The sequence below is a fragment of the Nymphaea colorata genome, chromosome 2, assembly GCF_008831285.2.
Source record: "Nymphaea colorata isolate Beijing-Zhang1983 chromosome 2, ASM883128v2, whole genome shotgun sequence".
NCBI classification, from domain to species: Eukaryota; Viridiplantae; Streptophyta; class Magnoliopsida; order Nymphaeales; family Nymphaeaceae; genus Nymphaea; species Nymphaea colorata.
In genome coordinates, this window is record NC_045139.1 from 10,216,667 (window position 1) to 10,240,276 (window position 23,610).

General features: G+C 35.6%; 2 protein-coding genes and 1 long non-coding RNA gene across 5 annotated transcripts; all 3 read left to right on the plus strand.

The window, feature by feature from the left end:
- Positions 1-1,826: 1,826 nt before the first annotated feature.
- On the plus strand, positions 1,827-9,163 carry LOC116248249 (uncharacterized). Its single transcript, XR_004170980.1, has 5 exons — positions 1,827-1,944; positions 7,156-7,318; positions 7,433-7,593; positions 7,919-8,176; positions 8,528-9,163. It is a non-coding gene; the product is annotated as an uncharacterized LOC116248249 (long non-coding RNA).
- A 542-nt stretch (positions 9,164-9,705) lies between these two features.
- Positions 9,706-14,082, plus strand: LOC116248248 (chloroplast envelope quinone oxidoreductase homolog). Its single transcript, XM_031620927.2, has 4 exons — positions 9,706-9,973; positions 11,923-12,064; positions 12,862-12,953; positions 13,203-14,082. The coding sequence occupies exons 1-4, from the start codon at positions 9,905-9,907 to the stop codon at positions 13,893-13,895; spliced, it is 996 nt and encodes a 331-aa protein (XP_031476787.1). The 5' UTR covers positions 9,706-9,904; the 3' UTR covers positions 13,896-14,082.
- A 2,983-nt stretch (positions 14,083-17,065) lies between these two features.
- LOC116247090 (chloroplast envelope quinone oxidoreductase homolog) lies at positions 17,066-22,504 on the plus strand. 3 transcript variants are annotated; one of them, XM_031619048.2, is made up of 5 exons: positions 17,066-17,346; positions 18,068-18,155; positions 20,465-20,606; positions 21,247-21,338; positions 21,647-22,504. In XM_031619048.2, the coding sequence occupies exons 3-5, from the start codon at positions 20,564-20,566 to the stop codon at positions 22,331-22,333; spliced, it is 822 nt and encodes a 273-aa protein (XP_031474908.1). In that variant the 5' UTR covers positions 17,066-17,346; positions 18,068-18,155; positions 20,465-20,563; the 3' UTR covers positions 22,334-22,504. The 3 variants fall into 3 exon arrangements, with proteins under 3 accessions (XP_031474908.1, XP_031474906.1, XP_031474907.1); XM_031619046.2 differs by lacking the exon at positions 18,068-18,155 and having other exon boundaries at positions 20,461-20,606; XM_031619047.2 differs by lacking the exon at positions 18,068-18,155.
- The last annotated feature ends 1,106 nt before the right edge of the window (positions 22,505-23,610 follow it).

A 23,610-nucleotide genomic window follows, 5' to 3' on the forward strand; every position in this document is an offset into this window, starting at 1 on the left:
AAAAAAAAACACATTCATGATAAAAAAAAATACAAAAAAAAATAGCTAATAAAAATACTATATTCTTCTTCTCTCTCTCTCTCTTCATACACACACACACAATCAATTATACTCATTGCCACAAGGTGGTCTATCTATGACCAAGTGGTCCAATACTTGTTCTTTCTCTCAACACTGTTTAAAATTAACAATATTCATAGCTCAACGTGTTTGGTTTCTAACTGTCATGGCTCAACGTGTTTGATTTTTATGTTCTTGATCCTTGAGCTTTGCGATTTAAAGATGCACTTGCGCCATATTGGAGTTAACCCATGCCAGGCTCAAACATCTCATTGTAGGTTTGAAGTAATGTCTTCATAACTTCCATTTAACATGCATGTTCAAAGAAGATGCTATTGTCCCCAAAACAGATGAGCTTGCGGATCAGAAATGAAGCGCAAAACGCAGTAAGAGCTACTTGAATGGCAGGGCGGAGTCAAAGGGGGGCTGTAAGGGCCAAATTAAAAAAAAAACACGTAATGTTGGAAATTTTTATTTAGCTTATATAAAAATTTTGAAAAATTATATTTTGGTCATTATTAAAATTTGAAAAATATAGTTTGGTCACTTTAATGAAAAGTTCCTAACCCCTACTGAGCTGTATTAATGTATTAGTTATGCTTATCCAGAGAGAGAGAAGCGGTCATTCTAATAAAATAACTGACCTTTCACTGGATGACTGAATCTCCCTTACAGACTTACAGTTACCAACTAAAAATGAAATAGCTGACCACAGGATAAACGCACATGATAAACTAGTTCAGTTTCATTTTATATCATTCAAAAACAATAAATTGATCATTCAATTTGAAATGCAATCACTTCAGTCAGTAGAATATTCTTCAAGAGATAATACAACCGTTTTTTTGTTTTATGTAAAACTAGATGGCAAACCAAATACCATGATATATAAACCCATTTTGGATGAGGGGTTTATCCCTACCACCAGAGCAAGGCATGAAGGCTCTCATACCCCCTGCTTCTTTTGGGATCTAAATTGTGTTGTGTCTGTAATAGCATCAGTGCATCATTCAACTTAAATGACACGTCATATTAATGCCTATGAACGAAAGAAGCGAAACAATTGTGTATGGGAATCAAAAGTTCATAACAAATGAACAAATGATCAGTGCTAAATTACAGGCATGTCATTTGAAAATTGTCAACAAGAAAATCCATTCAAGTCAAGGCTCATGCAAATTAAATAATATAATAAAAATGATCAATTATTTTTTTTGTCTAAAAGTAATTTGAATTTGTCGATGCGAGCTAATGCGCGCCGATAAAAACAGTGCGTTAAATTATAGACATGTCATTTGAAAAATTGTTAATAAGATCCTGTGATCGTGAGACTAGGCACATACGTCGGCAACACGGTGTGTGTGTGCTTAGTAGTATTTTGTTTTTATATGTATCTTTCTCTCCTCATATAGGTCTTCTTAACAGCAAATCTGCTAGGCCATTTTTGTCGGTTGTTAATAACTCAGACAAGAGAAAAAGGAGATTCCCCACATGACAAAAAGGAGCTTCCAGATAAGAGAAAAAGGAGATTCCAGATAGATAAAAAGGAGATTCCAGACAAGATAAAAAGGAGAGATAAAAAGAATATTCTCAAATCAACTAAGAAAAAAAAAAAGATTCCACAAAGATCTATATAAAGGATGGAAAGCCACAAGCAGAGGACATGAGCTCCTTCTCGCCTCCTCCTATTCCGTTGTCTTGCTGCTCGCCTCCGCCTACCCCAAAGTGGTATCAGAGCCTTAGGCTTTGATGCTTTAGGGTAAGAAAGAAAGATACTAAGTTGAGTGAGATATTGTGTGAGATATACTAGATAGTGTTATGGAGTCTGATGCACAAATAGAGAGTGCCGGATGTGGCATGGATATCCCCAGCGATGTAATCTCCGTAAGTTATGTACTTATTATGTTAATGGAATAAATAACTATTCTTCTTGATTATCCTCTTTTCAATATCATAGAATCAGGTTTGTTTTGTTGGTATGGATGGTTATATTGTTTTACCTACTTTAAATACCGAAATATGATATACTTTTAATGGTAAGAAGGGAGATCTATTGATTTGACTGACACACAATAGGTACAAGTTGTTTATCCTTTACGGTAGGTACAAGTTGTGAAAGATTGTCAATAGACAAAAGGCAATCAGTGAGTACCCACTGAGGCAGAGGCTGAAAGGGGAAAACATTAATGTCATGTGGTGTGACAATCTGTAACAGAGGTGTACTGTGTGGATCACAGAGGTGTATTGTGTGAAGGAAAAGTAAATGGAAGAGCTTCAAGCCAGGACAAAGTATACTATATTAGGTTTATGAATTGTGTAGAATAGGAAAGCAAAACACACAACCGCACACACCAGATTGTTGGAAATTGAAAAAGGGATAGGAAGGAAAACGTTTAGAAACTTTTATAGAACATCCAATTCATACATGTTGTTAGAAAAAACTGATGGTATAAAAATAAATATTGAAAATATTTTAGAAAATCATAAAATGTTTTATGACATGATGTATGATACTTTAGTAAAAATAGATAACATATTAGAAAAGTTAGAACCAAAAGTAACATAATAGACCAGAAGTAAACAATAATAATAGATGAAAAAGATAAACAATCAGATTTAATTTTTAGTCCAAGATATAGTAAGAATACTAAAAGAGAAATATCATATAAAACAACACTTCATAATAATAAGTTAGTAATAGGAAGATATATTTATGAATCATTTGTATGAATTATAAAGAGCACATAGTTAAACAAAAATATTGTATATATCGAAACCAGAGAAAAAGTCTAATAAAAACAAATCTAGGCAGAAAATTTGTCTAAGTATATAAAGAAGACTGGAGACTAGTAAAACAAGTAAACCCATATATAATTGAAGGAGAATCTGAAAAAATGATAAGATTAAACAAAGGAAACGATAGAAGTAAACAAAAATAGAAGAATATAATAGAAGAAGAATATAACAAAAACATATATAGTTTTTTGTTCTAATATGTTACCTTATCCATTGAATCCTTTGATTAATAGTTTTGTTTTCTTTCCATTTTTCCTTAGGAAGACAATTATCTCTACAGAGATTTATCTGTGCACAATGTCTATAAAAGGGGTGTAGTATCTATTTTGGTATCCTTTTATTAGTATCTTAATTAAAATATATAAAAAGTTTTCTTTTTCTATTTTAGTTTGTGTTGTATTCATCGTACCATTCATCTATTTTCCTATTTATATCGTAAAAGTGTCCTTCTGTAAATAAGTATAGCTGTCTTTCTACCCATCTATCTATAACTAGTAGTGTTAAATTATCTATGAATTGTTTTACCTTGATTAAAATTTTGAATTTTTTGCATTTTTTCCTGGATTTTATTTATTTTATTTGTATGATATTTTGGGGTTATAGGACACATATATAATTATGGTTCTTTAATCTTCTTAGTCATATCCTAGGTATATTTATCTGCTTATTTGGGTTTCTATTTTTACTAGTTCCTTAGTTATAATGTAATCTTTCATTTTATTTAGCCATTTTGCCCTTAATATAACTTGTGTTTTGTTATCACTTCTTTGTCTTTGTATCTCAAAAGTTATTCTTATATCTTGTTGTCCTAAGATGACTAACTTACTTGCCAATCCAAGATAGTTTATAATGTTTCCTTGTATGTCTTTATACATATGACTACTTAGTAAGATCATGTCTAATTTTACCAAGTCTAGTGTAATATAATTTTCCTCGGATCCTATGTCGATTAGTATTTTTTGAATTTGTCTAACTATCAGACCTTGTATCATAAATTGTTGATTAGTTTTTCTAACTGATGGCTCTCCTACTGGGTCACATATGCTTAATCTTTTTTCAATGATTTCGAGTTCTTTGTTTTCGTTATTTTTCAAATAATATCGCTCTTTCCCTTCAATAACTGTGAGTAAATTTTGGAAAGGGTCTTCTATGCTTATGTTATCATTGTATTTTATTTTTGCTGAAATTTTGTGTTTATTGGTTATAACATATATACTTTTTGCCTTAACTGTCATGACTTTACTACCTTTTCCTAGTTCAATTCTTGATATTTCCAATATAATACTAAGCTTTTGTTTATATTTTCATCTATTAATGAGATAGTGTAGTTTTGTTTTATTATGAATTTTATCTTTTGATAAATCAAATTTCCTTTTAATTTGGCTATAATTATTTTATTTTACAAGTATTTTATTCTGTCATTAGCTAAATATAATTTCAATGGTGTATTTATTCTTTTTTAAATACAAGCTTTTATTAATATTTCAATTCCTCCAAAATATATATATTTCATAGGTTCTTTATGTTTTATATGTTTAAGTTCTCTTTTACACCTTCTTTGCTTATCAATGATACTTTAATTGTTCCTTTTGCTTGCATAATGTCTATTATATGTTCTCTACTATTATATACATAGTTTTCTTTTAATTTCTTTTTAGGATATTTTTTAGTATTTGAATTTTACTTAGTTTAGGTATCTTAAATATTTTGTCCGTGCAAATGTCAATGTCCTTGTTTTTTATTTTTTCAAAAAGTTTTTCATCAAATATTAATCTTTGATTTGTATAATTTTCTGTCCAATCTTCACGATATGGTATTTCTTCATGTTTTTCTAGTATTTTATCTGTCATTCTTCTTCGGATGTATTTTATATTTCACTATCTACTTCTGTATTATCACTTGAGTCTGTTTCTGCGTGAAATTCATATATTGTCTTATTATCTGATACATCTATCCCTAAGCTTTCTAATTGTTCTATTAATACTTTTTCTAAGAAGTTTATTGTTTTTGGGTTTCTAGTTGTCTTACATTCTTTAACTAGATGTCCATATTTTCCACAATTATAACATTTGCATGGTTTACCCTTTTTTGGGTATTGTCTTATGTATTGTTTTTTTTAATTTTTCTTAAACTTTCTTTTATAATTTTTATATTTTATTCACAATTTAATGTACTTCTTGTATCTTTTCTTTCTTTTATGATATTTATGTTCAGTACATCCAAAAGTTGGGATTTCATAGTCCGCACAACACTTGTATGGGTTTATATATTGTTTGAATTTCTTTTGCTCTATATATTTTCTGCATTGTTCTTTGTACCATATTCTTAAATATTCTATCCTAGATCCTAAACTGTCTTCTTCATGTGGATTTTTTTTAAATTCCTTAAAAATTTTATCTAAAATAGTCCTTGGCAATCTACTATAGAATATATCTAATGCAGCTTTCCTTTCTTCTTTTTTCAGTTTTGCCTTATAGTAGTTTTTACTGAAAGTTTGTATATAGTCATCTACGTAACACATATCACAAATAGTTATTTGTAAGAGTGCTTTTCTTGCTAATTCTTGTTGTTTTTTGGCATTTATTTTATCTATTCTTGTTATACGAAATTCTTTTTTTATTGTTTTTACATACTTGTTTAACATGACTATGGGTTGTAATGGTGTAATTCTATCATCCTCTGTTTGTTTTGGTAAAGTATTTTTTAAATCTGGTTTGATCTGTTCAAACCATAATTTTACATTGCCAACAAATGAGTTTTCAACATAGTTTGTTGTGTTTATAATGTCTATTTTGGCTTTATATGTTCTAACATTTCTATTTGCCATATTTCAATTATTTCCATTGTTTTAATTGCTCCATCTAGGTTTAACATTCTTTGTTCATGGGCTACTGTCTAAATATTTCTTTTTGTCTTGCTTCCCACAACTTTTTGTTTCTTTCAAGGTTTCTTGGATAATACAGTGGTTTTGAATGTTGGTTTATAAGGTCTCGAACTTCCTAGTTCTTCTTTTACTTTTACATCTTCTTTAAGGATTGTATTCATGTTAACCTCTTGTATATTGCTTATTAAATCTATATATGTTACTGAATCATTGTCACTCCCATCTTGTAAATCATTTATTTTATTTATTCCTAAGATTTCTACCTCATTTGAATATCAGACTTAATTTCATTTCTGTTTGCTCTTTTAGATCTATTTTGATTTCATAAATTTCTGTTCCTGTCTTGTTTATTTCGGACTTTAGATTCTTTATTGTTTTTAAATTATTAATGTCTTGTTGGACGATCTTTATTGTCTGCTTTAATTCTGTTTGGGAATTTTCTAGTTCTTCTTTTATCATTTGTCTTAGTTGTTCCAAGAGTATGGTATTTTGTTTATATTGTATTTCTTCTTCTTCTTCTTCTTCTTCTTCTTCTTCTTCTTCTTCTTTATTTAATAATGTTACATCTTCTTCTATTATATTGTTCTGTTTTTGTTTACTTCTATCGTTTTCTTTGTTTAATCTTACCATTTTTTCACATTCTCCTTTAATTATATATGGGTCTACTTGTTTTACTAGTCTCTAGTCTTCTTCATATACTTCGATAAATTTTCTGCCTAGATTTGTTTTTATTAGACATTTTCTCTAGTTTTGATATATACAATATTTGGTCTTCAGAAAGGAGCGAGTGATATTTTACCAATTAATAAAATGCTTTGCCTTGAATTCTATTTTATATGATGCAAAGCTTGGTGCTGGATCCTCCAATACCATGCTACACCTTTTGCTTGATAATCTAGAATTGCAAAATGCCTCTTTTTTTAGTGAAATTAATTGCACATATCACTTTATTATACTTGAAATAGTATCATCATATTGAAAATTTCTTGACCACCATAGATGTGTTTGCATCATGATCATTCACAACGACGACTTCTTACCTTTAGCATCAACAATAGAACTTTTAAGAGTTCCCTAAAGCTTCCATCTTAACATTAAATCTAATGGCTGAAATTTGGTTCTATTATGTGAGAATGGTCCCACTCGAACTGATGCTTGAACATATGACAACAAGGAAAAACAATTGAACTTCTATTATACTAATGTTTGTTGCCCAATCTATTACCAACAAGAACAATGTACCTGTTTTAGAAGATTTGCTTTAGACTTTCTAGTTAAGGATGATTGAGTTCAATATGTGGGCAGCCTATATTGGCATAATTCCACAATCAGTGCAACTTTAACTATGTTTTGATTGTTTTTTTCAGTACATATAATCTCATACTCCCACTAATGCTTGTTAATTGTATTTGCAGTACTCTTTTTTTCTATTTGTTCAACGTTTGAGCTGGCATGCGTTGTGCTTTATGCATTTGTCTTCCCCAAACTAGAAATTGTGAAGTATTATCGTTCAAAGGCAGCTTGTGAAGGATCAAAATCTATCTCAGCTGCTGCAGGATTACTGCAAGATACTGAGAGGTAAGTTTATGATTTCTATTTAGAAAACGTGTTTCCTTGTATTTCTGCAATTGAAGATTAAAGAAAATATGGTAGATTCCTTTGCTCACTTGAAATTTTGTCATGCCTTTTTAGGACTCAGATAATCTAAAGGACTTTCAACGCTTCAGCAACAAGCAACTCCTTATTCAGAATATAGACTATGCCATTGATTTGTATCTGATATATGTGTTGACATTATCCATATTTCCAGGATTACTGTATGAAAATACAGGGTCACGTAGCCTAGGTTCTTGGTATGGGCCTATTCTACTCTCTTCATGCTGAATTGATATGGTCATTTAGAGTCTTTTGTAGTATTTAACAGTTATATCTCATTGACTATGTGCAAAATATGTTGGTTTCATATTTCTTAAAGAAATGTTTACTACCTCTTATCTCCATTATCTATCAAATTTCACGACACAGTTGTCCTACTACTTTTACTTTATAATAAGAAAATCAATGAGAGGCATCACTCTAAATAAGCTCTTTATAGTGAAGAATGGTTTTTCAAAGTCTTAATGTTTTTGGAGAGTGACTGGATGTGCATATGCTAATTTTTTGAGTTGATTTGTTCAGGTATGGGTTGTTCTAGTTGCATCTTACAATGTTTTTGATCTGATTGGGAGATATACTTCTTTGATCAAAATGGTGAAGATAACTTCTACGTACTTCTTGACAATAGCATGCCTCTCACAGTTTCTGCTGATCCCTGCATTTTACTTTACGGCCAAGTATGGAGACCAAAGATGGATGATAATGTTGACATCAATCTTGGGGTTAACTAATGGTCACCTGACTGTCTCTGTCCTTACTGAAGCACCTGAAGGTCACAAGGTTTGTTTTCTTTTCTCTTACTAGCAGTAACTTTTCAACAGTTTTTGCATTCCCAAGTGCGTGATTTGATTAGAGTGCATATTCACGTAGAAGTGATCTTAAAAGCAAAATCTTGTACCATTTCTCTCCATTTGCTTCTTTCCTCTTCACTATTTTGGGTTCTCGTGGCTAGCAAGAAGATGAAACCAAATTTACCAACTAAAATGATTTTGGGGGTCTCATGATTTTATTGAAGACATGTCTAACTTTCAAAGTAGACCACATTTTGAAGATATTATCAATTGGAAAAGGTTCTTTTATGTTGTCATGTTAATGGCACGATGTATAATTATTTTATGCATTTGAATTCAGGCAGAGGCGAGCAGCAAGGCAGTAGAACAAGAGGAGGCAAGAAGGAGTTCATGCCCTCTACTTGTGACTTTCTATCCTTTATATAGATCTCTATGGAATCTTCTTTTTTTTTCTTAGTTGATTTGAGAATCTTCTTTTTATCTTGTCTGGAATCTTTTTTTTATCTTTTTTGAAATCGCCTTTTCATCTTGTCTAAAATCTCCTTTTTATCTTGTTTGGAATCTCTTGTTTGTAGTCTCTTTTTTATCTTGTCTGGAATCTCATTTTTCTCTTGTCTGCTTCTTTATATCTTGCCAGGAATCTCATTTTTCTCTTGTTTAGAATCTCCGTTTTATCTTGTTGAGAATCTATTCCAGTGGTTCTTTCAAGCATTCTCCACATCATGTTCTGAAGTATGTTTCATCATCTGACAATATTTCTTCAGACTTTCTGTTGTCATTATCTGACTTTTGATTGCTCTGGTTCTGGTAGCTTTATCTGGTTTGGCCAAAGATTTAAACCAATTTGATAATTCATGACGCTCATCTTTGTATTGAGTAGATTGTGAATATACTATTTGATAATTATCAGAATTGTAAATCCACATTTTCTTTTCTTGGAATTGTTGTAGTAGTTCTTCAAAAATAATATATAGTATCTGGCTCTTCTTTTGCCAAAAAATTCTGCTATTTTTTGTTGGAGTATCTCTGTGCCTGTGGCTCTGTTGGTATTATTCATTTGGTTAGTCCAATTTTAATACAATGGACTGGTGGGTATATGTTGTATCTAGTAACTTCTGTCATGGTTGAATATAATCTCACATATATCAAGTTTGCTTTGGTTATTCGAATGTATTGATGGGTATACTTGTATATCTTTGGTATTCCTTTTAATTCTGTGGCATCTGTCGTGTAAAAAGTATGTAACAATCCACAATTGTAAGCTGTTTGAATTAATTTAGAACTGGTTTTTAGGTATACATATAACTTGTTAAAACTTTGGAGGGGTAATCCATTCAGGTAGGCTCATGCAACTTTTTAAATAATACAATAATAATGATAAGTCATTTTGTAGTTAAAAAAGTAATTTGAATTTTGCCGACTCGAGCTAAAAGGCGCCGATGAAAACGGCGTCTCGAAAACACGATGAAAATAACGAAAGCGATAACTGACGCCTGAAGAAGTCGGTCCCACTTGCGCCTCCTTGCACTGCTGTCTGTCATCTACCATCCACAATCTTTGTGACGACGCCTACAGTGCCACGCCCGACGAGACTGTCCAGCCACAGAGCCGCTTCTCTCTTCTCAGAAGGGTTTCAGAGGATTCCGGACACCTTGGTCTCAGTCTTTAATTTCCTCTTCCTACTTCATTAGTACCTGAATCTATTTTGCGGGTCGCCATGGCTTCTCCGAGGGTCATGCACGCCGTCCAATACGATCATTACGGCGGTGGCGCTTCAGCTTTGAAGGTCTCTCTCTCTCTCTCGCTCTGTGTGTGTGTGTGTGTGAAGGAAAACCCAATTTGTTGTACCTCTCCAGAGCGTGCTATTCTAATTGGATTTTCCCCCTTTTCCTGTATCGTGGTGAAGCAGTTGATTAATCTTGGACCTTTGGACTCATTGGTCACGTTAGATGTGGACTTCCAGCGGCCCCGACTAGTGCCACCCTCCATCATCGTAGAGTAGTTAGGTAGTGTTGCTTGGGGCATAAGATAAGCAAGAAGTTGAGTAAATTGCACATAGCAGATTCTACTCTGGCTTCCTCTCCCTTTTTCGATTTTGAGGAGTAGTGTTACAGTTAGGTGGGTTCAGTTCCATGGCCTTCGTGAATCCCCCTTTTGGTTTACCTTGGTGGAATAGTAGTAAGTGCCTGACCTGGAGTGAATTCGAGCTCCATCTTGAATTTGCAGCTGCATTGTTCTGTTTGCTGAATCGCCAATGAAGTTTGTGGAACAAGATTTGAGAAATCTCATTTCTTTAGCAAGATATGATTACTATCCAAATAGTGGTTGTTGGTTCTCATTGACAAATATCTGCCGATCGGATCATCTTTTGTAGCTAGTGGCGTTCAATTTTGTTTGTGAGGAGTTGATTATTTCATGGGGAATGAGGGGAGTCTGGGAGCATGGTGTATATGTGGTCTTTGCTTTTGCTAGTATGCTACTGATTGCTGAAACTCATTTGAAATTTTTACCCGCATTGCATGTACATGCTAGAATTGATAACTCCTTAGGAGTTTCTCCTAGGTGTTTGACTATGATATTTGTTTGATAAAGAGCACCAATTTCCAAAGTTCTTGTTTTTCTATCCTGGAATTTTCCAAGGCAAGTGCATCATATAAGTCCCATGAGTTGTAAAATAATTATCTCATGCTAAAAGAAATAACAGATGATGGAAATGGGACTTTGTCACTGGTACTGCTTACTAAACTAAAAGCGTTATGCAGCACTGCCATTATCGGGACAATCTGCATTCTGTCATTCATCTGGAAGCTATGTCCATTAGGTATTTCCAGGGCCGATCCGATGCATACGAAACCAACTGCATCCATCATTATGAAGAAAATATTTTTATGGCCATTGGCCCATGCTTGTGACAGTGAAGCCTATAGTTCAAATGTTTAATTAATACCATTTGGTGGCTTGAACCTTTTATTATTCTGCTCCATTTGATGGCAAGAGCTGTATCCTGTTCCTCCAGCTGAAGAAAATGCCAACATGAAAGACCCTATTGTACACTATGCATCCCATTATTATCACTCTCTAAGACTTCAGAGACTTGGTGGTGTTTTATGTGATTTCCATTTGATTATTTAGTAATATCTTTAAATGGAGCATATTTGATTTTTGTATAATTGATATTGTGCTTAGGATATATAGTAAGTCCAATCATTGGAACAAAGATTTCAGTGTGATCTTTACTTGATTATTGGCTTAAGCCTTGATTTAAGCATGTTCTGGTTTATGCAAGTTGCTATGGTCTTTGCAAAAAAAATATGTCACGAAGTTGAAATTATGTTGTAGAGCTTCAACTGTGAGAAAGTTGCTGACCATACTGATGCAAATTTGGTTCATACAATTTGTTTGTTGTTGGGAATTTTCGCCTCTTCCCTCTTTTTCTCCTTCTTACATAGTTATCAAATACTCAACCTTTGCATGTGATATCACTTAATACTACCACTAGGCCAAAAGACAACTGGTTGGGAAATTCACGCTTCATTTTCAGATATTTCTTCTGTAACACCTTAAAGGAAGAAAGTGATGACTGGATCAGCAGTTCATTTTTGTGTAACAGTCTTCAAGAATAAATATAGAAAATAACTTTAATGAGTTATTCACAAAATCTGATATTTTGATTTTTTTTATTTAATTCTTACATATGGTTTATGCACTATTATGTTGCACTATTTTATATTGCAGCATGTTGAGGTTTCAGTTCCATCTCCAAAGAAAGATGAAATTTTATTGAAGTTGGAAGCATCGAGCTTGAACCCTATTGATTGGAAAATTCAGGAAGGTGTGATAAGACCATTTCTTCCACCTAAATTTCCATTTGTGCCAGGTAATGATGCTCTGTGCTGTTGCTATGTAATTTGGTCAGCGACTAATAATGAAAAAAGTTGGGCAGCAAAGTGGAAAATGGTTCATGATTTTAACCTCATTGGATATGTTCATATCCCTGTCAATTGTCTATTTTAGCAGCCAACATTCTTCCGAAAGGCATGAGAGAGATGAGTATTTTTCCTTTTTCCCTCTAGTAGTTACCCATAGATGAGACAGATTTGCTTTGCTCAATTCTATGTAATTTAGCATGTGCAAAGAACGCCTGCCGCTCAAAAAGGAAAGTGTTAGTAATGCAATGGACGCAAAATTTTTAGTACAAAAAGTATCCTTTTCTTTTTTATGCAACTTTCTGCATGCCAGATAAATTATTGTGAGAAATGTGTCTATATGCATCACGTCTACTTGGATGCAATAAATCTAGATTTGTTCATGGTCAGATCAATTAGTGAATAATTAGCAAAATAACTGAATGTTTTTCTTTTTTCATTTACTGTGACTTGTTGATATTTTACAATATGAAATCTTGAGTAATGTGAGGGGTGTGTGCATATGTGTGCATGCTGCAGGCATGTTCCAGTTGCTTATGATTCTTTGAAACAGTAAATTGCATTCCTAGATTAAAATATTCTGTTGGCAAAACGATTTGGTATCTGCTGACTTTAGTTGATCAGTTGAATATTAGTCACCATTATGTTGTTCAGTTGAAGTTTACTCTTCAATGTTATGCTTAACTACACTGGCTTTTGTATAGTGAGTTATTGTAATGGTATTTTTTGTGCGAGTGGGGAGAAACAGTTTCAGATGTTGCTGGGGAGGTTGTTGAGGTTGGTCCTGGTGTTCAGAACTTCAAAGTAGGGGACAAAGTGGTTAGCATGCTTAACACATTTGTAAGTTGTACCCTCCTGTTGATCACTTGATGTTGATCTTCATCTGCATTTCAGATTCTGTTTATTGTTGTTGGAATGGTTAAACTTTTAAAATAGAATAAAAAATGTGGGCGCAGGCCATATTATTGTTCCTTAGTTTCTATTGGCTCTGAAACTTAGTGTTGCATATTCTTTATTTATCCATAATTCTATTCCTGGCATTTCATCCTCCTTATCATCATTGTGATCCCATTTGAAATCAAAACGCAGAGGGGAGGCGGCCTGGCTGAATATGCAGTGGCAATGTCTAGATTGACTGTTAAGAGATCCCCAGAGATACCTGCAGAAGAAGGTGCATGTCTAAACATAGCTGCCCTTACAGCTCTGCAGGCACTCACCCAGGCTGCTGGAGTCAAGCTTGATCAAAGTGGGCCATCTACTAACCTTCTGATAACTGCTGCATCTGGTGGTGTTGGCCATTATGCGGTCCAGCTAGCAAAGCTTGGCAATGCTCATGTCACTGCCACTTGTGGGTCTCGCAACCTTGACCTGGTTAAGCGCTTAGGAGCTGATGAAGTGCTTGATTATAAGACACCAGAAGGGGCAGCTTTGAAGAGCCCTTCAGGCAAGAAGTACGACGCTGTTATCCACTGTGCAACAGGCATACCATGGTCAACGTTTGAGCCCAATCTGAGTGAAAAGGGTAAGGTGATCGACATTACTCCTGGGGCAACAGCTCTGATGACTTCCGTGATAAAGAAGCTGACCTTTTCAAAAAAGTCCCTGGTCCCTCTATTGTTGTTTCCTAAAGCTGAGAACCTGCAACTCTTGGTTAATTTGACGAAAGAAGGAAAGCTGAAGACCATAATAGACTCGAAATTTCCCTTGTCCAAGGCTGAAGAAGCCTGGGCTAAGATCATGGACGGTCATGCTACTGGAAAGATCATAGTGACCTCCGAATAGCAGGTGTAACTTTCCTGTCTGAGGCCATAGGCATGGGAAGTAATTCCATTTTCCTGCTTTTCTTTGATCTCTTCCTGAAACCGTGGTGTTCATAAGATGTAACTTTGGACAGGGACAAATACAGGATTGGTTTGTTCTCTTACTCATACATCCTTACCGTGGAGAACCTTCGTGCCTTCTTCTTTCATATGTGCTTCAGTTTATCTTCTCTAATCTTTTGAAAAAAAAGTACATGTAAAGTGTATCTTATAAGTTAGAAAAGTTACACAAGCCGAGCTAAGTCGAACTGTTTTGGTTGCATTTGAGTTGCTAATATTTGTTTGAGAGTTCGAATTAGATCTTGAAGTGGTGGACTTTAGCCTGACACTTTCACATCTCATTTTCTGGCCGTAAGTGTGGGGAAATTGAAATGCTTTCGTTATTGCTTGCCGATCGAGGCATACTCCATGCATGGTGAGCTCATGAAATCTTGGTCTCTCCAGGTGTATTTCGGCTGATCACAATATTGTCAGCTTTTCCCTGATAAGCTCGTGTATGAGAGGATTCTTATGTGCACACTGTTCAAGTTGGATGAAGCAGATGATTGGATTCATTTTAAACTTTACTTCTATATCCTTGAAGTGACATGAATATCGAGGAAAAGGCCATACCAAAAGCCGTTAATTTTGAAAGTTTACGGAGAGGTGCTCCCCAAGCAGCTTGCTGCACCGCTTCATGTACTCATTTCCAGGATATGACTCGTACATGTCTAGCACATGCTCTACCATCGGCAGATTGGCAGTGGCCAGTGGGAAGGTGCCCCTTAACACCTTAGTGCATGCTTCCTCCTGTGTCTTTAATCACAGCGTATCTCTCTCCCTTAAATTTGAATCTAGGGTATAGGCGTGCCTCTCACTATAAATATAGAAGCCAAGAGATCTCACTATAAATATAGAAGCCAAGAGATGTTGATCAACAATTTCATGTCATAGCGAAGGGACCCTGAAAAATCATGTTTCTATTGGCTCATATCTGTATGTCCATGCGGCAGGGCTGTTCACGAGCCAAGCTCCACCAGCTCGAACTTGGCTTGAATTCCTAAGGGCTCAACTCAAGCTCAGCTTGGCTTATGCTTAAGAAACTTGAACTTGACTGAGTTAAGCTTGAGCTTAGCCGAACCATTCATTAAAAAACATATATATACTTTTACCCCGAAGGAAGACTACCAGGTTGAAAGTAGCCTGGTCCTTGCTAGCAAGGAAGAACCCCATTGCAGCGCTTTGTTTTTTGTGATACTAATATGACACAATTTTTACAAATTGTATTTCCATGAAAGTTTAATGAGCCGAGCCTGCCCAACTCCGGCTCACCTTGTTTTGTTAACCAAGTTCATTTCTGAACTTGTATTTGACGCATTTATCAAATTAATCGAGCTCAAGTGAAGTTTAAACTAGTGAATTAGAGTCGAGCCTGAGTTGATTCCATTCCTGGAACATTCTTATCCATGTCGTCAACAAACTTATTCTTGCTCTAGGGTGCTGGCTGGGTGGAACTGGGATGCGATTCTACTTTAAAGAAATGTGAAATTCAGTTGGGTAACATGGGCACTCTCTGCCAATCACATTGGGAGTCAACTTAATTTATTACTCCACATTATCTCTCTCTCAAAGCGTGATGCGATGCACTCGCACATTATACTCTATAAAATGTAAAAAAGTAAACTTTTATTAAAGGTAATGCCCAAGGGAATCTGCTTGGGCAGCTTCCGCATAGTGGACGCGAAGGTGGGATCAGAGGAACCAGCAGCACAATAATTTTCATTGGTCTGAAATCTTCGTCTCTATCGTCTCCTGCAATTTGGATTTGACGAATGAAGTTTCGTTCACATTCAAGTATTAGAGCAATGGATAACTCGCGGAACCATTGAACGGAACAGAACAGAGACTGCCATTCTGCATATCAACTAGAGAAATCAAATGTGGGATGTGAAACACGTGTTCCTGCGTGCCGCAGAATGCTGTTTCGGCATTCGGAAGAAGGCCACGAGGCGCCGGAAAAGACACGCCGCTTTTAATGGGAGCCTCCATTCTTCGAGAATCAAATGCAGCCCCTTTGGAGGCCGTGTCATTTTTTGTGTTTTCTGGTGGTGTTCCAAGAAAAAGAACGGAACAACCGCAACCTATTCGACTAATCTGAACATGGTCTAATCAGATATGGAATTTGAATTTGAATTGAAAGACATGGAAGCTGGTGGTGTTCCAAGAACAAGAACGAAACACGCTTCTTTTCTACTAATCTGAAACGTTGTCTAATCAGATTCAGAATTCCTGAATTGGAATTAGCAGCGACAGATCACAGATGGCAGTTTGGATGATCTATTTTCTTATTTGGCTATTTGAATATTGTCTGATTTTATTTGGAGTCCAACTTGAATTCGCATGTGCGGAGGGCGAAGCTGAACTCAGATTCTTATCGGCTTGCTGTTGAAATCTGGATTTTCTTATCAAATTCCATTAAAAAAATTATATCAGAACCATTGACTTCCCTAACCTTACCATCTTGATGGCTCGGTCTTCTGTCCATGTCGATCGACTTCTCGTCATTAATATATTTTAATAAAACATTTCAGAAACTGCTAAAGTTTTGACAACAATAAAGAACACACTTAACCTTTGAGTGTCTTTCACATATATATTTGAGTTTTTCATCGCCAATAAAAAGATGTACAATATTATTTCCGCCAAGCTAACTATTTAATTAGTAAAAAAATTGTTATTTTGCCCTCTGAAAAATATAGAAAATATTAACATTAATATTGTGAATGCAACTAGGTTTACATGATTTCCTGCTACTAGTAAAAAAAAATCGCCTGACTAATTTATAGTTAACTTGAAGTACAATTAATTGTGTATTAATATGACTAGATATAGTTAAGGAGGATAGAACAAATTAATAAGCTTGAATCTCTTTTGTTTAATATTCCTGCATTAAACCAAACTAAAGGCAGTGATGCATCAACTATTGCCATTTTACCGGTTCGTGCATGAACTATTGGGTCTGTTATTTGAAAATTTGTCCTTTTAATAATATTCTTGTTAAATCTCGTGGCTGACCTCTTGCCGCCAATGTTGTATAATAAAAATTTCTCATTGTGTTGACGGTAGGAAGCGAATCTACTGTTACGACAGACCGGAACGAATGTCTATCTACTCCTCTGGGGAGACAGGAAAAGAGCGTAAGAACGCGTGAAGGCGTAATTACTTCCTCTTCCTCTTTGTTCTCCAACGAATATTTAAATAAAAAAAAAAATGAAGGGGAAGGAAGAAATGCTCCTACAAAGCCCGTGTCTCTTGTTCTTTATTTTTCGTCTTCTTTCCCTTCATTGGCACCTTTTCTGGGATCCATGGCCGCACCCAACGTCATGCATGCTGTGCAATACCACGGTTATGGTGGTGGCGCTTCTGCACTCAAGGTTGCTTCTCTTTTCAGTTCTTTTTTCCTGTTATCCTGTATATGTTCTTCATTTGGAATGTTATTGCTCTTCTCTGCTTCTGGACTCGAGGTTATTATTCTTCTCCTTTTTCGGTGCAATCACTGATCCATAAGATAATAGACGCAAATTAGAAAAAGCAGTTTCCAGTCCTGCATGTAGACATCAGTTCACGAACTAACTGGAAATCGCGAAGATCCCAAACTTCATTTTACTAATCAGAGAACAGGTAGTTTTACACGATACTGCTTATGAACCAATTAAACTGGAGAGTCTTTTTTGCTGTTTGTGAAATCAGAAGTTTCTCTATTTTGGTAGCAAAAGGTCTTAGACTCGTGTTTTATTATCGCCTATTAATAGTGAAATGGTGATACTTCTTTCGAGAAAATGGGTATTGGTTGCTTTGAAGGAAAATTGCTCTGCAATATGTAAAGGATCAAGAAATTAAGCAAGTGCTGCTTCATTAGTTGGCGAGAGCTATACTAACTTTCAAGGTCGAAATCCAGGGGCCTGTTTCTGCTGTTATGCGGGAGTTCATAACTTAAAATTTTTCATGGATGGCGTCAATATTGCCAGATGCAGTTTTTTTACCCCAATATCCGATTATCGTTTCCTGTGGCAGAATTTTTGGTCGTCTGTTCTTTATTTTCATCGGTAGATGCATCGGGCTTTCAACTAGAATGATTCTTGCTTCCTTTTGTAGTCTCTATCTGAGGATTTCTTAGAAGAAGATTGAGAAAGGTAACTTGGTGAATACGGCATCAGTAACTTCCATAATCTCTAGGTTGGAGGTGAGTGCAGAAACCATAGCAGTTTCAAATAAAACAAGTGTTCGGTATTGGGGAAAACAGGAAAATTTTCTTTTCTGTTTTACTTGAAGTAATACAAATTGGCTTTCTTCCTACAAAATTTCGTTTGTTGCTACTATGCTGTCGTGGTCTCCATCTCAAGTCAGTCAGTAATTAAGCTCCATAAACCCATTTCATGTTCAAATATTAAACTTTTGCACCTTTGTCTTTTGAGATATTTGCTGCTTGCCTGGAAGTGGGTCTAGATTCAACCGTTTGAGAAAATGAACATTTACAATCCTCTGTTTTTGGTGGCGACAGCTAGAACCTAGCAATGTGAAAAGTTGTTAACTGCAACTTATGCGGAGGTTTTTCCTAACCGTTATTTTTTCTTTTCCAAAATAACCTCTTTGGAATACATCCAAAAAACCTAAGGAGTTTTAGAATATGACAAGTATAGAAAATAAAAAGAAAGGTAATGTGACAATAGGTTTTCTACTAGTTTTCTTGAATAACCATAGGGAGACACTGAGGAAAACCTTCTGGAAACACAAAAGAGAAACGATACATGCTCAAGAATATTCAAAAGGGACTTGTTTAAAGTTTCAAGAAAGTATTGTAGTATCTCCTATGTAATATAATGATATTTCCGTTTTTGGCAGTAAATAGCAGGAAATATTTGTCACTATGGTCTTATGTTTTTCATTATCTTAAAAGACTACTGATGACAAGCTTGAATGAGGAAATGACAAAATCTGTCAGATCCTCGAGTTTTGATCTAGGTCGACATTGAGGAAACCTTGATGACAAACATCTTGGTCATTCTCATGCACATTGTAATGTTAACTTAATTTGTCTTGATTAAAGTTCGTGTAAGGGGTTCCCAGATTGACTTGTCTAAATGGAAGTACCCTTGATAAATTTGGTAAGCCTTCTGTCACTGCCTAATTGAAGTGGTTCCTTTATATTTTGAGTGTTTGCAGATTTTACGTATCGTTCTGAAAATGTTTTCTGAATGAGGCTAGGTGAAAGATGTATTTAGACAGAAATGAAGGATTTTTTTTTTTAACATGTGGTTCTTTGATATGGTGTATAATGAACCTTTAGTCAAAGCACTATCTGTTATTCTGGTGGCAGTTTGAGAGAAGGTGCTTCATCCAATGAACTCGTATGCTAAGCTACAGGCAGATAAAATCTCCTGTCCCTTATGTGGGGTATTCTTGTTTTTCCTTGTTATAAGTGTGGTGAGATGGACACTGGTGAGGTTGTCATGTTATATAGAAGTCGCTCTCTAGTTTCTATATATATATATATATATATATATATATATATGCACACATACATGCACACACTATATCCTCATTTACATATGTTCCCATACCTGGCTGCACAAGTGAACATTGTTATTCTGACGGTCTTGATTAGTAAGGTGCCAGAAAACTTATCTGTATATGTAGGAAACACAAGACTTTGTAGACAGAAAACTCTATTATTCCAGAATCAAATGTGACCAAGAATTTCAAGCGTGCATGCAAAAGGAAATTAAAGAATTGAAGGGTTTGCAAACCTATCTTGAAGCCAAAGGCAGAAAGCTTCCACGACAAGCTTGATGGTGTGCATATTACATATTCTCTTTCTAAAAGTTGCTCTTTGCTACAGTGTTATTATATTATCTCTACATTACTAGAACATGTCTTTGTTCAAAAAGATTGACTATAATATGAAGTGACAAGAATCACAACATTTGTTATGGCACCTTAGGGACTCGGGATAATGATGAAACCGAGTGAACACCTTCTGTTTCAAAGTCAACACTTTAGAATTCATTGTATCATTAAGAGGTTTATTATGCTTCACAGATGACCTAACCCATTCCAAGCATTCCCTGGAGCAGCAGACCTTTAAGCTGATCTTTTAGTAAACATAGAAAGTCCTTTGCTTCTCTATTTAATGCTGAATGAACCTGAAAGAATTTTCATGAGGAACATATTAGGGATGAATAAATAGTAACTATCAGCTAATATTTTTCTTACCTTTATGTGCTGTTTTTTCATGATGATGATTTACAAGGGGTTCGTTATTTTAATTTGTGATTGCAGTTTGTCGAGTTTTTATTTACACATAATATCTTGCATCTCCAGCGGAAGCACTTGATGTGATGTGATTTTTCGTAGACATATCTGTATCTTGCATCACCAGTGGAAGCACTTGATGTGATGTCATTTTTCATGGATATGTCTGTCGCTCATCTTTTTGGTTTTATTTTATTGGTGAAACATACTTATCTTTGTTGTTGCACGTTTCCAAGTCAGCATGTTGAGGTTCCAATACCTACACCAAAGAAAGATGAAATTTTGTTAAAGTTGGAAGCATCAAGTTTGAACCCAGCTGATTGGAAAATTCAGAAAGGAATGATTCGTCCATTTCTGCCTTCCAGATTCCCATTTGTCCCAGGTCAGGGGTACTATCCTTTCCTATTCAAACATCTAGGCAACATTCAAGAACTTGGAATTGTGATTTAGGAACGAAGAAGAAAAAAAATCAAAGTGCTTTTCATTTGCAGTTAGTCATAACATGGGATATGATCCTCTCAGATTGTTTATTTATATTCATATGCATGAGGACTCAACAGAATGCTTGAGCCATGAGCAATGTGAAGCGTCAGAGTATATAGGTGGTGACTTGTTGGCTTCACGCTTGGAAAACCTGCTTCTTGCTTCAGCTAAATGCTTTGTCATACGAGTCAATTTTTAGAAAGCACTACCTGCATTTTGTGCGTGCACGTGTGTGTGCATATATACTCACATTTCTGCTTTCAATATGATAAGTCTTGCAGGTGGAATAATTTTTCTGCTTCTTATGTTTCTGTTGTTGTGTAATAATTCATTCTGTCACTATAGATGCAGTAATCCACTTGTATGGCCGTGGTAAAAGACTGTCATATAAGTGAAACATCTTTCTTCACATTACCTACTTAGTATTGAATGTTGTGCAAAATAATTTCTGAATCCTGATAAAGTTCTGGACAGTCTTTTAGCCTTATTCTTTCACCATGGTTGGTTATCTTTCTGGCTTTTTTTATTTTTGGAAACAGTTACCGATGTAGCTGGAGAGGTGGTTGAGATTGGCCCTGGAGTTCAGGGTTTCAAAGTTGGCGACAAAGTAGTTAGCAAGCTCAAATTGTTGGTAATCCCAAAGCCATTTTTCACTTGGATTCTCATTCTCACACTAACATGGATGTAAACAAGTAAAATTGTGTAAAATGTTGTTTGTTGCTCCTGGAATTATCTTGGAGCTCTTAGGTTGATAAATTTTTAACAAAATGTTTTTTGTTTTCACAGTGATAAACAAATCTGGCAGTTTATTGATGATATTTTCGGAAAGCCTGCGATTCTGTGTTTTAGATTTAATTTTCTGGTTGAGTTATATGCTTATACCCATCTCAATTTTTTCTTTTGGATTTTTATATTCATGCCATGTGAATGAGAACACAGAGAGGAGGCGGACTTGCTGAATATGCAGTGGCTACAACAGAATTAACTGTGAAGAGGCCCCCAGAGGTGACATCAGCCGAAGCTGCGGGCATACCAATTGCTGGTCTTACAGCTCTAAGAGCACTTACCAAAGCTGGAATCAAGCTGGATGGAAGTGGCCCGTCTGCTGACATTCTGATAACTGCGGCTTCTGGTGGTGTTGGCCATTATGCAGTGCAGTTAGCAAAGCTTGGGAACGCACACGTCACTGCTACATGTGGGGCACGGAATATCAACCTAGTCAAAAGCTTGGGGGCAGATGAGGTGCTTGATTACAAGACACCAGAAGGAGAATCTCTGAAGAGCCCGTCTGGCCGGAAGTACGATTATATTATCCATTGCGCAACCGGCATAAGATGGTCCACGTTTGAGGCATGCCTCAGTGAAAGAGGTAAGGTGATTGATATTACGAGCCCTACAGCTATGCTAACCTCTGTTATAAAGAAGATGACCTTTTCAAAGAAGTCTCTGGTGCCTCTGGTGCTGAACCCTAAGGGTGGGGACCTAGAATTCATGGTGGAACTGTTCAAAGAAGGAAAGCTTAGGACTGTAATTGACTCGATATTCCCTCTGGCGAAGGCCGAAGAAGCTTGGGCTAAAAGCATGGATGGGCATGCTACTGGGAAGATCATTGTGACCCTCGAGTAGCAGCATTACCTTCGATATTGGAGTCTGAGCTTATGGTTGGCTTCATATATGTAAATTTTACACTTTACTGTTCTTTATAGTTGTTTAAATGATGGTGCTTGTAAGTTGAGTGCATGCAAACTTGAATTTGGGCTTCTGCTTTTAGTAATAAGAAGAGAGTGGTTTTCTTTAGCCTTTTCTTAAATCAGCCAAATTATATATAAAGAAATAAAGTTAAATTTTCTTGTGATCTTAATAGACTGAAATCAGGCGAACGGACTGCTTCCTCCACCTGTTTAGAGGGTTGAACTTAGGACCTTCAACCTGGGTAACATATTCTGGTAAGAGCAGATCGTGGAGAACAGTAACCATTATTTACAGCGACAGTTTACCTGTGGCAGATCTGTTACCAAATGTAGAGATTCAACTTCTGATATGGTTCATGAGGAGACGAGTCCCGCACCTAAGGAAGCTTATCACCTAAGTTAATTTGTTGTTCTAAGTTGAGAGGACGGTTATTCCCACCACTCGAGTGAAGGCAGAAGCTTCCCTTTCTCCCCTCATCCTCTAGAGTCTAAGGCTAAGGCTGCTTTTAATGCAGCAGGGTAACGTCTAGAGTCTAAGGCTGCTTTTAATGCAGCAGGGCAACGTTCTTGTTATGCTTGGCGTCCCTCACAGAGGGTTGAACCATTGCGCCAACCCCTTTTGGGATCAGGTCAATGTTGTTATCAGCTAGATTTACTGCTTTGGATATCAAATGCCTCTAATATGTCCTGCATCTCAAAATGTAATATCTCTATGATAGCAATTGATCAATTGCGTTCTTAACTCGCACTGAGCAAAAGCTGAATGCCTTTCACGTAAAGGACATCGTGTTCACTGCTAATTAGCTCTGGTTATTCTTTTGACGGATAGATTATCTGCCTTAAAATGAAACTGAAACTTACGGTGTAAAGTTCTACCTGGTACAAGGCAAACTTTTTACAATTAATTAGTAGGCACACTTTTACACGGCGGTCCTGTCTAAATATAATGCTTTGAATTAAAGTCCGTAGTTAATGATTCTCACTAAAAGTCTACCTGATGCAATAAAATATTAACTTACTGTATAATTTAGCTTAATAAAAGTCTGCCCCATTTATTTAGTTTCAAAATTCAAAGCACAATCGACTTCTGGGTGGAGAAACTTTTGCAAGTCCCAATAGAATAGGCTTCAAGATCTGTTTCACCAATTAAAGCTGCAAGAAGAAGGAATCACGATGAAACTTGTGAGCTTTTCTTTTCTCCCTTTTTTAATT